Here is a 15,482-nt window from a genome sequence, read left to right on the forward strand (position 1 = left end):
TGTGTGAGATTTCTGTGCAAAAGAGAGAAAAGCTTAACAAGTGCTGGCTGATGTCAGCCTCTGGTCTGCTGAATTCTCTGCAGGGGTCTTTCTCTAATGAAGAACTCTGAGTCTGTCACTGATTGGAACCCAGTGCAACACGGGGTAAAAAGATCAGATGCATTCACACATTTTTTGATCCCCCTCTCACTGGGGCAATTAGCCCAGTAAGCTCAAACAAATAGGGGATACGATGAACCGTGTCCATCAGGGGCCACTCATTAACTGTGATGAAGTTATTGTTGGCCAGCAGAGCGATGGAGGCACTCTTGGGGCATCCCAGTCATCCTCACTCTTCAGGTCTGCATGCGTGCACGCCACAGGCTTTGTAGTAAAGTGATACTGTCTGAGGGGATGCTAAAGAAAAAAAGGGGTCTTGAAGATTTCAATATTTGTTGTTGCAAGACCGAGAGACAGAGAAAGTGTGCAAGAGGTGTGTGGGAGGCTATAGTTCTTGTGCCAAAGCCGGCATAATGCTTCATACAATAGCTCGAGTGTGGGTGAGGGGATCTTGGCGCTTGAATGTTCTTTACTTTAGAGGGAAAAGACGCGCTGTCAGGAGGGGAGGAGGGAGAGCTAGATTTCTTATCCTGAGCCCCCCCCCCCCACCCCCACCTCCTACCTTTGTAATTGAATGCAGCCATCTATATGAAGTGGGCTTCACAGAGAAAAGCCTGCAGGATGTGCATGCACATAGACACGTCTCTTTGTCTCCTCTGCCTTCCTCCGTGTAGACTGAAGTACGCTGCAGAAGAGTGAAGCAGACATCGAAATGTCCTCGTCTCTGTGCAAGGTTTATGCTGTTACTGAAGCATGGAGGAGTTTTCTACAATCCGGAGGTCATGCCATAACATTACATGGTTTGAATCCATCTACACTTGTAATCCTCTGAGAAATACCCAGAACCCAAAACAGTGAAATCATGAGCACAGAGGTCGAGGAGAGGCGGGGCCGGGGTATTATTGGAGCAGTCTCACTTTACCCTAAACCATGTGCTCTGTGTACTTTTCATACTCCTCTTTTGCCCTTTCACTCTCCCCTCTTTGGGTAATATCTGAACTCATTATGCTTTTTACGTCTCAGGTTTCAAAACGTTCATTCTTCCTTCATGACAGTAAGCGCTCTATTTTCCTTTTCCGGGCCTGCAGTGCATAGAGACAGATTATGACATCTCGATGCTACAAAACGCGAAGCTGTTTAAGAAAAATGCCGTTGTCCTACTTCACCTCTGTGTTGCAGGTGCTATTTCATGGCTTCGTTCAGTGTAGTACTTGGCGTCGACTGTGGCCGCTGGCCACTGAATGGAAAGGCATGCTTCCTGGTGGCTAATGAGGTGCTGAACCCAGCCTCTTGTTTGTATCAGGAGCACCTGGGCCAACCACAGCCAGCCCAGGCCAGACAATGGAGTCAGTCTAGCATTTCCACAGAGGTCTGCCCATTCAAATCATCTACAACCCTGGGACACAAACTCCCACACTTCATAAAATGAAGGCAAAACAGAATGCGGACCGAGACTGCCCCATTCTTTTTCAACAAGGAAACTATTGTTTGTCTTCACACGCCCTCTTTCCCAGGCCTTGCGATGCTATCCTCCTTAAAGGAACGAGGCAAAAGCAAAACAATTCAGCTGAAATGCAGCACAGTGTTTGTTCTTTGGAAATGTAACACATACAAGAGCTGCAACTGTCACTGTTAATTTCCCTTTCTGAGCTCTGTCTGGCTCACCTGGAGGACAGAAACAGCACAGAGGTCATTTTCAATTTCATGTATGTGAAACATCTTGATAGAACCCACAACACAGTCTGTAACTGAATTCTTGGAGTGATGACATTAGGTTAAACACAAAATTGAATGCTGAATCCTACAGTTTGGCGGTGAGAATCAGAGATGAGCGTTGTCCTAGTCCAGGGTTAGACAACTCCAGGCCTCAAGCACTGGTGTCCTGCAGGTTTTAGATCTCACCCTGGGCCAACATACCTGAATCAAATGATTAGTTCATTACCAAGCCTCTGGAGAACTTCAAGAGATTGTGAGTAGGTAATTTAGCAATTTGAATCAGCCATGTTGGATCAAGGATGCATCTAAAATCTGCAGGACACCGGCACTTGAGGCCTGGAGTTGCCTACTCCTGTCTTAGTCTCTTTACTTAAACCAGATGATGATGTATGGTTTCCTTTTCTTTCCCAAGCAATCATTTTAGCTCTAATGCCACTGGTAAACTAGAAAATACACTCACTAACCACCTTTGTGCAAAGGTACTGCTTATAAGGTTGGGGAAACCTGCAGTCAGCTGAGACTGAAGAAGTCACTGGGATGAGTGGCGAAACGTTTCCCACTGAAAATGCTACGTCCAGATGAACAGAATTAACCTTTTGGGATCTAAATATTATGTTGTCAAGCTCAGGAAATTATAAAAACTTCAAATGCAAAACACAGAACTGACATTTATTCCACTTTGTCTTTTGGTTTAAACAGATGCAGGAAACCGGCTTGTAGCTCAAGAGGCATTAAGAAAACCATCTACTCTACGCCGGCCACCTGCACGCACGGGAGAAGCAATCTCCAGTAAGTAACTGTGAATACGATATTATTTTGACTAGACGGCAATTCTCATCTCAGTTTTATTCTTGTAATGCCAAACCACAACAAAATTAATCTCAGGATGCATAACACAGTGAGGAAAAGATCTTTTAGGTACAAAGGTAGGGAGATGGTTTAAGTAAGAACTTGGTAATTTAGTTGGTAACAGAGGGACGACAACAGCTCCCGTTTAGGAGGTAAAAACCTCACAACCAGGCCCAGGGTGGAAAACAAAGATATAACAATAACAATCAATAGCAGGGTGATGGGGTCAGCACATTGCACATGATACCTATAGAGGACAAAGAACAAACCGCAGGAGAAAGAAGGCACAAAGCTAATGACATTTCATCACACGGGGAGTGAAAAGAGTAAAAGAGCAGTGCTCAGTGGATCACGTGAGGTCAACCAGCAGCTTGAGCCTTTGGAAGCATAATTGGGGATGATTCAGGGTCACCTGATCCAGCTCTCACTATAAGCTTTATCAAAGAAAAAGTTTAAGCCTAATCCTAAAAGTAGGTATGCCACATCTTTACATGTCTGATTCCTCCAACTAAAATCTGTTTTTCAGATTGTCTCAACTGCAGTCGAATCACTGCTATGAGCGACAGGCTGAACACGCTGGAGGAGAAGGTGAAGACTTTTACTTGTTCAGACGCAGCATGTGAAACGCTGAGGAACGTGACTGGCCTACATTAAACAATCGTATTGTTTTAATTACCTGCGCTTGTTTTATGTTTTCCTGCACCAGGTCCAATTACTCACAGCTCCGGCCTCCATATCGCATCGCCACCTTCAGGGTAAAGTGGGAATTGCTCCAGAGACCTCGTTACTGATGGGGGCTGTGCCCGCTCAGGGAGCTCCTGGTGAGCAGGGACCTGCAGGTAGGTGTATCCTGCTCTCACGTGTCAAGTTTAGGCATTTCCATTTAGTTCCGTCAACGTTTACGTTTAATAATTAAGTCAGAAATCATTCCTTGCAGCTTTTCCTGCTCGCTACCTGCACACCTCTGATCGTATCCTGTTTCACCCAATGCACACGCACTTATTTCCTTTAACAAAAGTCAGAGTGCAGCTCTCTTTCAGCTCTGTGAGCGTCCTCTCCTTTCCTGGAGTTGAGCCCAGCACTGGCTGCAGCTAAAGACGCAGTCATCAGTGTTGTTATACCATCAGCAAGAGAAAGATTTGATTTACTGGACTTTCAAATTAAAGACTTTTATTTGTCTTAAATGAAACAAACCTGGAGAAATTGAGTGCTGTTTGGTCTACCGCTCTGGCTGAGTTACTCCCCAGTGCTCATCCACTGCTCCCTGTGTCAAAGAAAAAGCTCCCTGATCCATTTGTAAATCAGAAATATAAAACATCTTTCTGAACCAGTTCCTTCTCCCCACAGGATAAACCATTTCTAAACCAGCACCCTGTGAGTTTTCCTCTGGTGCCACCTTCAGGCCAAAGTGCACTCTTATGTAATGCATAGTGAAGGCTTGGTTTAGATTTTCCTCATTCTGCCTGTTCTTCAGCACCACTATGTGTGGGGTGTTGCTTAACTGTTCTGGTGGAGGTTCTGCTGAATAAGACCTTAATAGATTCTGATATAAATGAAATCATTTAATGTCTTTACGCTGTTCTCTGCAGGTTTTATACGACTGTTTCCAATAATGGAAGAGCTGCAAATGAAATCTGATGTGTAAAATTGCTTCCTTTTAATAAAGTATTCCCAAAATCACTACAACCAAAGCTTTACATAAACCCCAAGAGTTGCCTAGGTAAGGGAAATCAGTTTCCTGTGTTAGAATTAACTAGCCCTTTAAAATGTATATAAAATTGGCACTTTAAAAATGTTTTATTTTCTAGCTAAAACATTTAATGAGCCCTAATACTGACCTATAAACACAATGACACATTCTTCCTGTGACTGTTTGCACCTCATCCTTTGGTGGATTATACTTGGATTGTTTTTATCAAACCTCTCCTGTTTTAATTTCAGGTCCTCAGGGTGAAAAGGGAAGAGATGGGCTTCCTGGCAGAGATGGTAAATTGTAACTTTCAGTTGATGTAAAACTACTTAAGATGTAAACCAGTTAGGGCTTTGCGATTACTCATGGCTGTTTCCTTCTCTTAGGGAAGCCAGGGTCTCAAGGGCTGCCAGGTCCTATTGGGCCTCGAGGTGGGGCCGGGGCAAGGGGCCCGTCTGGAGCCCCTGGATCAAAAGGATCCCCTGGACCAGCAGGTAACGGTGGACTCAAGGAAAAGGTCTTTGTTAGCAGAGATAAGAGTAACAAATAAACCTCGTCCTGTTGTAAAGTTGCATGTGTGCCACTAAGAGAGAGGGTATGTCAGATCAGCTGTTTAGTTATTGCCTATCTAGTCACTATTGTCTGTGGAACAATGGCTAACAAGAGGCCAAAGGGCTATGAAAACAACAGGAGAGTATCTCCTCCTGACCTGTGATGTCCATATCCAGAGCGTTTGTCTTTCCCTCAAACCTCTCAGTCGGCGTGCAGACCCTCCAGCACTAAATGCTGGGACAATCCAACCCCCCTTGAGGCCTGCTGGTAACTTACTGGAATTTGAGTATTTTGCTGGTTGGCTTTGAAAATCATAGGTTTCTAAAAAGTGCATGCTCCAGAAGCAAAGTAGCAAAGTATTTGTTTTCTGACTGTATATAAACTCCCCAACATGTGTTGCTTTTCATGGTCGGCAGCCAGAACAGACACGGGATCATAAATCTGTTCCACAGATTCAGAGTTCAGTTGTTATGTACAAATAATAAATGACCTGCGGGGAAAAACGTAAATCCGGAGGCAGCTGTGACTTGAATAATGAATAAAGTAAATGGCGGTCTATAAGTGTGTCACAACATCTGCTCTTGCTATAAGCTGTTATTCCTCTGCTGTGGATCGTGAAGGGAGTGCCTCTCCTCTCAGGCTAACATGTGACCCCTGCTCTCTGCCTGCTGCTGGGTAAAGATGAGATTTGGAGCAAACGCTGAACTACAAACCCACCATGTGACTTCAATTGAAATGAACACAAGCGATACGTATACGAAATCCCAGAGCCTTATGATTTCCATATGCCCCTTTGGTGTTGGTGTTTTTCTATCTCCATTACTTCATAGGTATCCAAAAGCAGCGCTGTGGTTTTCTTATTTTACTGTACTGATTTTTATTTTTGTTTTTTTAACACTCAAAGAGAAAGATAAACACAGGCCTGGAATGCATCCAGTGTCATGCTAAATGTAGATAAATATGTTTCTTAAGCCAGAGGTTGTGGGAAAAATCAAAAGTGAACAGCTGTAGTTAGGAGAAGTGATGTTGTATGATATGATACGAGCCCTGATAACTTACAGGAGAGTCGTATTAAAATGCTGACTAATATTTTGCCATATCATCCCATAGTTGCTCTGGGGAACCATTATCCTAGAAGAAAAACTGAAATTGTTTTCCCTAATATGTCACAAAGGCTTTAAAGAGCTGCTTTTTCTGGCCCTCTGAACACTGTGCTGCATCTTGCAGCTTGCGATCTTCATGAAGCAGCCAAAGCAGCTGGTTTTGCTGCTGTTTCTTTACTGCGATCAGTAAAAATGTCAAATCAGATGCAATATATTATGCTGAAAATCTGTAAATAATGAAATGTCATTTAGTATATATACAAAAAAGGTGGTGGAGGGCGAGAGGTTGTGTTCAGCATACAGCCTGACCTCAGAGGAATCCAAACAATGAGGTCAGATGTCACTGTGGTGCTTTTTTCCATCTTCAAAATAACGCTTGGGGGTGACGAGGGTCCCTTTTGCTTATGCGCACTTACAGATTTGCCATTTTTGTGAATGTAGAGAGCATTTAATTTACTGTGAACCAGTCCAAGCAACACTTTGCAGAGTTTATTGTGTTTATTTGAATTTCCCATTGTAAAGATGCCAGCACTGGTAAATTAAAGACCATCTTCTAGTTAACTATAGACAAAAGAAAGTTTATACACCTCTCCTGTTCAGTCTAGCTCCTGATCTTACTCCACATGTAGACACAGACACACACTCACTCCTAAGAGACACTATGTTGCATCACTCAACACTTTATCTAATCTTTTTCCTCTCTGTTGTTTGTCCTCTTGTCGTCACATAAGCCACAGTCATTTATCATTCTGCCATGAGCTGTGCCTCTTCAGAGGAAACTCAGGTCTTATTTCGCTGTGACACATCCCTGCTGTACAGAACGTCTGTCACCATGGTGATTTTTCTGTCATGCCTACTCCCAGGCCCCCGTGGTCCAACAGGACTGCCAGGAGGGAGAGGCCTTCCAGGCCCGCCTGGCCCACCGGGGCCTCCGGGCCCTGCAGGTTCCCCAGCACCAGCCAGTGCCCGCATCCCAGAACCAGACCACAGTAAGACCCTGCGCAACTAAGAGACCTCATGTAGTTATTATGACACTAATTCACTACAAACATTTAAAATACCCATTTAGGTTTTTGATAAATCGAATCATTTCACGCTGTTAAGGAGCAAAGTTCAAATTCAGTTTAGTAGAACTAGTAAAAAAATATTTTTTTATTCTAAACTTTTTTTACACCTTTTCGCTTAACTGCTGTTAACTGCTGTGCTACTACCTAGTAATGTAGCCATCAGCTGTCAGCCTCAAGCAAAGATGGGGATTTGGGGTACAACACTTCTATTTAACTCCATAAACCCCAATTTATTTTTTATTTTCAGTCTCTTTATTGTCAAACTAAAGCATCTCCATCTCAAAGGACGTCAGCTGTTAGGACTTTTTAAAAACAGCCCACTTCCGCTTGATTTGCTGTATATTCCATTTAAATGTGACTTTATTCCTTTTTGTTTATAAAAATTGGTTCTGCTCTTTTACTTTGGTTCCAGTTATGACTTTTCATAACCTATTATTAACGGACCTAGATGTCCAAATGGTAAATAGGTCCATGTCAGATGTCACCACCTTCTCGCATGAATTGGTGTGTTTTTGAGCCAAACCAGTCACTGTTACTCCACGTCCAAACAAAATCAGCTTGTGTACGCACACAGATTCAGGCAGGGTGACATCAATTTTAAAGACTTCCAGCTTGACTCTTTAAACTAATGTTCACGTGTCTATAGCAGCCTTACAAAAGAAACAAAGAGAATAGGAAACAGGCAAGATGACGTTAATCCTTTAACTGCTACTTGCTCCTTGTTGTCTACCAGCCAAGTAGGACAGAATCAAAGAGTGTTAAATGGAGTCAGAGACAGAGAGATTGACACAGACTTCACATGCTGGGATGAGAACCTGTCCACCCCTGATGTCACTCAACAGCTTCCAGATGTAGGTCGCTCAGGCAGCTGAGGGAAGAGGTGGGGGTGGAGGGGGTGACAGACAGATGGGGGCCCACACCAGCTCTTCCAAGGTCAGCACACAGGCGGGTTTTATACATGGGTTCAGTGGTAAAAACAAAATATGCAGCACACCCGTTTGCAGGCTCCGGGTTCCTGTGTGGAGACGCAGGCTAGAGGTTGGCATGATTATTTCCGAAACTGTGGGTCATTTCTTTCACATCAAAGTAACAGCAGGGAACATAAGACGGGGGTTCTGTGCAGAGCTTCCTTTGGAAAACACTGGATTATTTGGCTTCGACATCTGCATCAGGATGTTGGAATTCCCGTCTGCAGGACTGGAGAGGGTTCCTAAACCAGCGGCCAACACGTAGTACTTAAGAACAGGACTGTTTAAAAGCATGACCTCAGTGTTTGTTAGTGGTCGAGCAGATTTTCATGTTACGTCAAGCCACAGATTCCAGTTTGTTGTAAGCAGGAAATGAAGCGTATCAGATATAAAAAAGCAGCCCTGATTTTTTTTAGTGGTGTGCAACAAGAATCAGGCAGCTGAAGGATGTTTCTGGGTTCTCTTCCTCCACCTTCTCTCTAATTCTCCTGAGGCCTCATGCTGTGATTGGACCTGTGTTTCCTGACAGTATAAAATGACCCAACAAACGTACATTTCCTCTAACATTCACACATGAACCACCCTCTTCAACTGGCCCTTCCTCTTCGAACACATGTGGCTGTGCATGCACAGTCAGTGCTGTTCAACAGTGGAAACTTTTTTGTTATGTCATGTTGAACTTTTATATACGTATCAAACTACAGTTTAGTATATTTTACTGCCCTGGCGAAGTCGTGAGATTGAGTTTGACTGTTTATTGGAGTACACTGCCCTCTAGAGGTAAGGCTGATTTGTCACACAAAAACTTAACCATCCACTAAGATGCCTAACAGGGTGCATGTAGTTGGATCAAGAAGTTCATGTTTCTTATTATGAGATATTTTGCCATTTTGCTTCTTTATGAAATGTTGGTGAATGACCAATTTCTTATTTGGCACAGGCAAAATATGGCTCGCTTATCGAGCTTGGCTACCAAATTAGAACCTAATCAAAAACAGCACCATATGGAAATATAACCAAAATATAATTTGTTCTGTGGAGCTCATTGGGAGGACAGATGATGTTACTCATATCACAAGTCTCCTTTTATAGAATGAAACGCATGACAAATAAATTCAACTCAGTATTATAACTGAGGAAAATAAATTAATGGTATTTTAAGAGTTTGTTTAGATGGTGAAGCTACAAAAGTGGATTTTTTTTCTGCTTAAAGGAACTCATTTTAACTTTACCAATAGCTTCTGCTTTCCTTTAAACACACGTGCATTTTCTGTTTCAACTTCCAGATCGTGGAAAAGACCCTTTCTTCACCAACACCTTCCACGACTCTCGAGGGATACCTGTTCCAGGACCTCAGGGGCCTCCGGGACCTATTGGTGAGCATTAAACACTCTTAACAGCTTTATTAAAAAATATTAAACTACAGGACTGAATTCAAAGACACCACAAAAATCAAAGTGAAAAATTATGCAGCAGGTTAGTAGATTTTGCCAAAATATCAACAATAGTAGTTTGTATGGCCCCCCACGTGCTTGTATGCATGCCTGAAAACACTGCGGCTGCTAATGAGAAGACAGACGAGGTCCTGGGGGATCTCCCCCGTCTTCTGCACCAGGGGATCACTGAGGTGCAACGTGGGACAAAAAACATTTAGGTTTAGGTCAGGCCAGTGTGCAGGGCTCAGTCAATGGTATCAGTTCTTTTATTCTTTTATCCTCTCCGAACTGCCTGCATACTTCCCCTACATGAGGTCATTGTAGTACACCAGGAGGAACCCGGGAATCACTGTGTCAGTGTAGGGTCTGACAGTGGGTCATAGGATTTCATCCTGATACCTAATGGCATTCAGGGTGTTGTTGCCTAGCCTGTAGAGGTCTGTACATCCCTCCATGGATATACCTCCTCAGCTCATCACTGAGCCACTACCAAACTGGTGCAATGTTACAGGCAGTAAATGTTTTTCATTCTTAACCAGATGTCCAGAAAGAAATAAATATCCTTCAAAAACAAGTCCACACACTGATGACTACACTCAGGTGTGGTCACAACTCTGTATACACTCTAAACAAACTCAAATATGCAAAATGAACACAGCCCCTTTGCATGTCTTACAGTTTGAATGAACAAACATCTTGTGCAGTATCTCACTGTGTTATGATCTTTTCCTGTGTTATTATATTTTTATTGTGTACAGTTTGGACACTGACACAAGTTTTGGTTTTCTACCTGTTTTCGGAAACATTCTATAATTCTAATAATAATTCTAATTATACTTCTATAATGGACATGGACAAAATGTGTAGACGCTTTCATTTCAGTTTTCTTTTAAGGGTATACGAAGCCAAAGCTCTCCATGCAGGCTGCACAAGCCATCTTTAAGCTGCGAAAACAGAAAAACCTATCCGAAAAACTGCCACAATGGCAGGAGAGGCAAAATCTATAGTTTGGTACATAATGAGAAAGAGAGAAAGCACTGGTGAACTCAGCAATGCAAAAAGACCTGGACGTCCACAGAAGACAATAGTGGTGGATGATTGCAGAATTATTTGCAGGGTAATGATAAACTCCTTCACAACAACAAGTGAACAACACTATCCAGGAGGCAGACATTTTGATATCCAAGTCTACCATACAGAGAAGACTGCACGAAGACTGCGTGACATCCAAAGCAACCCAATAGTTTATTAAAGCAAAGAAGTGGAATATTGTTGAATGCCCAAGTCAGTCACCTGATCTTAAAGAAATTAGGCATGCATTTCATTTGATGAAGATGAAACTTCGGACAGAAAGGCCCACAAACAAACAAACAGAAACTTAAAGCTACTGCAGTAAAGGCCTGGCAGGACATGAAAAAGGAGGAATCCCAGCATCTGGTGATGTCCATGAGTTCTAGACTTCAGGCTGTCATTGATGAATGACTGAGCTTTCAGTTATTAAATATGTCCAATTACTTTGAGCCCCTATAATGAAGGGATTGAGTTAGAAATGCTTTAGTTCCTCACATTTTTATGCAATCTTTTTATTCAACAAACTGAATTAAAGCTGGAAGTCTGCACTTTAACTGCATCTGAGTTGTTTCATTTAAAAGTCAATGATTGTCTCTGTCCATATTTTTATGGACCTAACTGTATATACTGATGCCTGTCAGTGATGCTTTTTATATTTATTTCTTTTAATATGCTTTTCATAATCTCCACTGATCTTTCTTCTCCATTTTGAAGATAAAGGCTTTGATAACATAAACTTATGAACACCTACAGGTTCTGTGTGTCACTATGTCAGGTTAAAAAGGTGTAAAACACAAAACTCTTGTGCTAATATAAATCTTTTAATCTGTTTTTCAGGTCCCCCAGGTCCTAAAGGCCCGGTAGGACCTCCTGGTCCAGCAGGACAAAATGTAAGTTTGCTCACAGCACAGCAGTGCACGATAGTCGCTGCATTAGATTTGTTTTTGTACAAATTTATCTGTGTCATTTTCAATTTCCTCTCTGCCTCAAAACAGGGAAAACCTGGAGTGCCTGGAACGCAGGGCCCCGTGGGGCCAAAGGGAGAACGTGGGGAGAGAGTGAGTAAACTTTGGCTTAGATTATTGATTTGTTGGATGGAGGCACAGCGCATGTTAATTACATTTTTGAAAATATAAAAAGCTTAGCTAAAAGACAAGTTTGTAGACATATTCAGAGAAAAGTAAAAAAGCACATGCAGTGCAGTGCGGTACAGTAAGACAATATTAGTTTATTATTAATATTTATTAACATGTTCTCAATGCAGTTAAAGAACATAATATATGCAAGACAATCAGATGATTCAATAAGCAAGTACATGTTTATTTAGATTTATATGTGCGGTGCTTAATGTCTTCAGACTTTTATATCTCATACAACGATCAACCCATAAATATGTCACTTTGTGCGTTCTTCTCTTGCAATAATGATAATAATATAAATATTAAAAACACAAAGAATTAACATTTTATCTTCATGGTTATGTGTTCCTCATCATAATCCCCATCATTCAGAAACTACTTGAACCACTTTTAGCAGTAATAACTTGAAGCAACTGTAATCAGCGTGAAGAATTTTGGCTCACTGTTATTTTGTTGATGCACAGCTCTCTTAAGGCCCCGTCACAGCATCTGAATCAGGTTTTTGACTTTGTCTGGTTCATTGCAACACAACGATTCTTTTCTCTTCCAGCCATTCTGTTTCAGATTTTCTTCGCTTCTCGGTTTTGTCTTGCTTCTGAATTTGGATTTGTTTTTGTTACATAAATAGTGATAGAATGTAATCAGGACTATACAATGATGATTTTTTTTTCTGCTATGCTCTAATATGTAAAACCTTAGAGGTGAGAGAGGATGTACTTTCTTTTTCACAACCATAATGTTAATGAGAACTATCGAAGGGGAAAAAGCTTTAGTTTGTTTTTTTGGTTTTTTTAAGGGACTCTTTCGAAAGATTTAGCTGTTTTTTCTTTGTTTGACAACTTAATGACACAAGTCTTTGATTTTTCAGGGACCTTCAGGTTACCCAGGAGAGAGGGGCTTGAGCGGCGAGCCGGTAAGCCACCTCTGCATGTGGAAAAGGGGAGAATATCAACACCCTGTCATATTGGGTTATTTTAGTATAAACTACATTCACCAGCAGCACTGTAAACCACATTGACCAACAAAGCTGCAATCAGAGAGAGAATGTGCTCTTTCTTTTGATGTGAACTGCTGCATCACACCAATTTTTCTGTTAACATTTCTTCACAGGGAGCACCAGGACCAAAAGGAGAACCGGGAGAGAAGGGATTGCCGGTAAGATGCCAGCTGCTGGTAGTTCACAGTTCAAATGGTGACACACAGCCTGAACAAGAAGTCGTAGTCAGGAGGTTTCAAAAGTTTTAATATTAGGCATGAAACGTATGCTTAATCCTTACATTTCTTTCACTTGTTTCTCATTTTACAAGAGCAATCCAAATGTAAGATATTTTTATTCATGTCATCATCTCTTCACTGTGTAGCCAAGTTCTCAGTTTATGCTTTGATCTGTTTGCAGTCACCATATTTGTGGTGGTGATTGACCACAAAGTGGTGATTGAGCAGCATCTTTTTTTCTCTCAGGCTCAGACTTTTCAGACTGTTGATTGTCACGTGGTCTCTGCTTTACTTTGTTGTTTATGTTTGATCATATATGACTGTATCGTTTGATCTGTGTGTGTTTGTACGTTAACGTGTTTTTGTTTGGTCCTCGGGGTGTGCTCTGGACTGCTGTCCTCTTGACCCTAAAGCTCCCTCTGCAAGCTGCTGTCCCCATGGCTACCTTTCACAGTCATCTTTTCAGCATCTGACTTTGGCATATACATCTAAAAATACAAAAACATACCAAGAGAACAGCTCGATGCGGTCATGTCCTTTTAAAGGCAAAATTCTTTATTATTCCATGTGAATTAAAACAAACTGATTTCACAGACTATCGAATATTCAGTGACTCACAGAAGAAATGTGCGAAATGTATATGCCAAATCACTCCATATGTGTCAGTGGTGGGTGGTGTTGGTTTAGAGGTGTTGATGTGGTGTGAGTGGAGTGGATACAGCTATCCCCTTTTCTCCCCCAATGCAACCTTGCATGAATTTGTCCTAAATTGCTATACTGAATAAACTATTCTCTTATCTGGATGTGTTAATCAACTAAAAGTATATCTAATGACTAATAACAGAGTGCGGTTAAAAACAGAAAAAAGGCAAAGTAGATGTAAACTTCCAAAGAGTGTCTGTGAGGCTGCATTAAAGCCAACAAGCATAATATGTTTACTGATTTTTAGGAGGTGCGGCTTATTGATAGATTAAACTTATGACGTGATTGTGATGCAGGATGAACGGTCAGAGGATCAAGACTCATCCTGAGGGGATTTTGAAAACCTGTATCGAGCATCATGGCGATTAACCAATAATGCTAAGATATTTTACTAAAACGACAAATGCTCGCCTCCAGCTCATTCAGGAGATGATTCACAAACTAGAATTTGTTCTCTGGAGACCATCAGTGTCTTAATAACAACGTCCTTTGTCCCAAATCTGACATAGTTTAATCTGAATCAGAAATGCTGCTGCCATCTCTAAAGTTACATTGTTTATAATAACTTTGCCTTTTTTCTTTAAACATAAGGTTGTATTAATTGCTGCATTTTGTAGTGGGAATCACCCAAATCATCAGCTATTGTCTGCACGCTCTCTTTTGTGATGTCTACACTTTTAGCTGTCTCTGTATGCTCTATATTTCTTTTTCATCTACTTGTGTTCTGTTTGAAGGTATGACTCGTGAATTGTTAGCTCATCCTTTAACAAAAGACAACAGACTTGAGAGTAAATCTAGTCTGGCTTCATTCTGTCAGGTGATGGTGGGTTACTGTTGTAACCACAGTGCTAAGAATGAAACTGTAGCGCTAAAGCAAACATATTTTCCTGGCTGAACTGCTGCCTGACAAAAAGATGCAGATGGCATGATCAAATGCATATCCTGGAACAGTGTTATGTCACCAGCATGATGCAGGTCCATAATGTGCATGCTGATGTTGCCCAGCCCAGCATGGCAGAGACTGACTATATATGGAAGCATGCTCCGAGTATGAGGGCGGCGTAGAGAAATACAGGGAATGGATAATATCTGACAGTGCTGGGCAGATGTGTGGACTGTTTTAACCTTCTAACTGCTGGACTGTGTTGAGAAAAATGACTTGCACCTTGGCGAGCAGTTCTTTAGCTTGTGCTCCTTACCTTGACGGCTGTATCTATCTTCACAGGGGGACGGAATACATCAGATCAGAGAGGCGCTGAAGATCTTAGCCGAGAGGGTTTTAATCCTCGAGACTATGATCGGTATTCATGGTGAGTAGGAGGCCTGCGGCAGGGTCAGCTTTAGGCAGGGGTCAAAGGTGGGCGACTCAAACCCCCACTCTACCTACCGAGGGGTGGGAACAGTCACGAGCAGCCCCAGGACTCAGGCTCGTGTTTCCACACCCTCACACAGTCCCCCCCTGTCACTGCTCTCTGATAGGACATTAGCTTGCAGATGTTCCACAACTTGCAGGCAGACCTTGAGCTTCTGACTCGCAGGGTGACACTGCTGGAGGCTATCATCTGGCCAGGTAACGCTGAGACATCCTCACCCGCAGAACTGCTGGCCCCCACTTACCTTCTTGACAAGATCTAAAGTGTTAGAAGCTAAAAGCAAATTCTGATAATCAGTAACTGAACTATGAAATGTTGTTGTAGATGTGTTTTAAGAAATGCAATCCTTTAAATAAGCTGTTTTGGTACTATGACACATGTGAGCCTACAATCTTCTGCCAAGGTTTTACTTATAGATGTTTGTGGATTTTTCTCTTCTCACAACTTTAAGTTTGTCTCACTTGGTACACTTCTGAGCACCAATAATAATTAAAAAATATAA

General features: G+C 41.9%; 1 protein-coding gene across 2 annotated transcripts in view; it reads left to right on the plus strand.

Annotated features, from left to right (window-relative positions):
• Window positions 1-15,482, plus strand: part of emid1 (EMI domain containing 1) — a 55,915-nt gene that overhangs the window by 38,634 nt on the left and 1,799 nt on the right. Inside the window, exons 5-16 of one of the 2 annotated variants that reach the window (XM_085475413.1) lie at window positions 2,515-2,604; window positions 3,191-3,252; window positions 3,371-3,503; window positions 4,606-4,650; window positions 4,741-4,848; window positions 6,873-6,998; window positions 9,331-9,420; window positions 11,389-11,441; window positions 11,547-11,609; window positions 12,559-12,603; window positions 12,801-12,845; window positions 15,087-15,177. In XM_085475413.1, coding sequence (XP_085331539.1) covers window positions 2,515-2,604; window positions 3,191-3,252; window positions 3,371-3,503; window positions 4,606-4,650; window positions 4,741-4,848; window positions 6,873-6,998; window positions 9,331-9,420; window positions 11,389-11,441; window positions 11,547-11,609; window positions 12,559-12,603; window positions 12,801-12,845; window positions 15,087-15,177 — 951 coding nt within the window. Of the gene's footprint in view, window positions 1-2,514; window positions 2,605-3,190; window positions 3,253-3,370; window positions 3,504-4,605; window positions 4,651-4,740; window positions 4,849-6,872; window positions 6,999-9,330; window positions 9,421-11,388; window positions 11,442-11,546; window positions 11,610-12,558; window positions 12,604-12,800; window positions 12,846-14,832; window positions 14,918-15,086; window positions 15,178-15,482 lie in introns of both variants that reach the window. The other variant, XM_085475414.1, reaches the window with a different exon arrangement.

The sequence above is a fragment of the Copadichromis virginalis genome, linkage group LG12 (assembly GCF_057382275.1).
Source record: "Copadichromis virginalis isolate Kocher_CV1m ecotype Utaka linkage group LG12, C_Virginalis_male_GT1.1, whole genome shotgun sequence".
NCBI lineage: Eukaryota > Metazoa > Chordata > Actinopteri > Cichliformes > Cichlidae > Copadichromis > Copadichromis virginalis.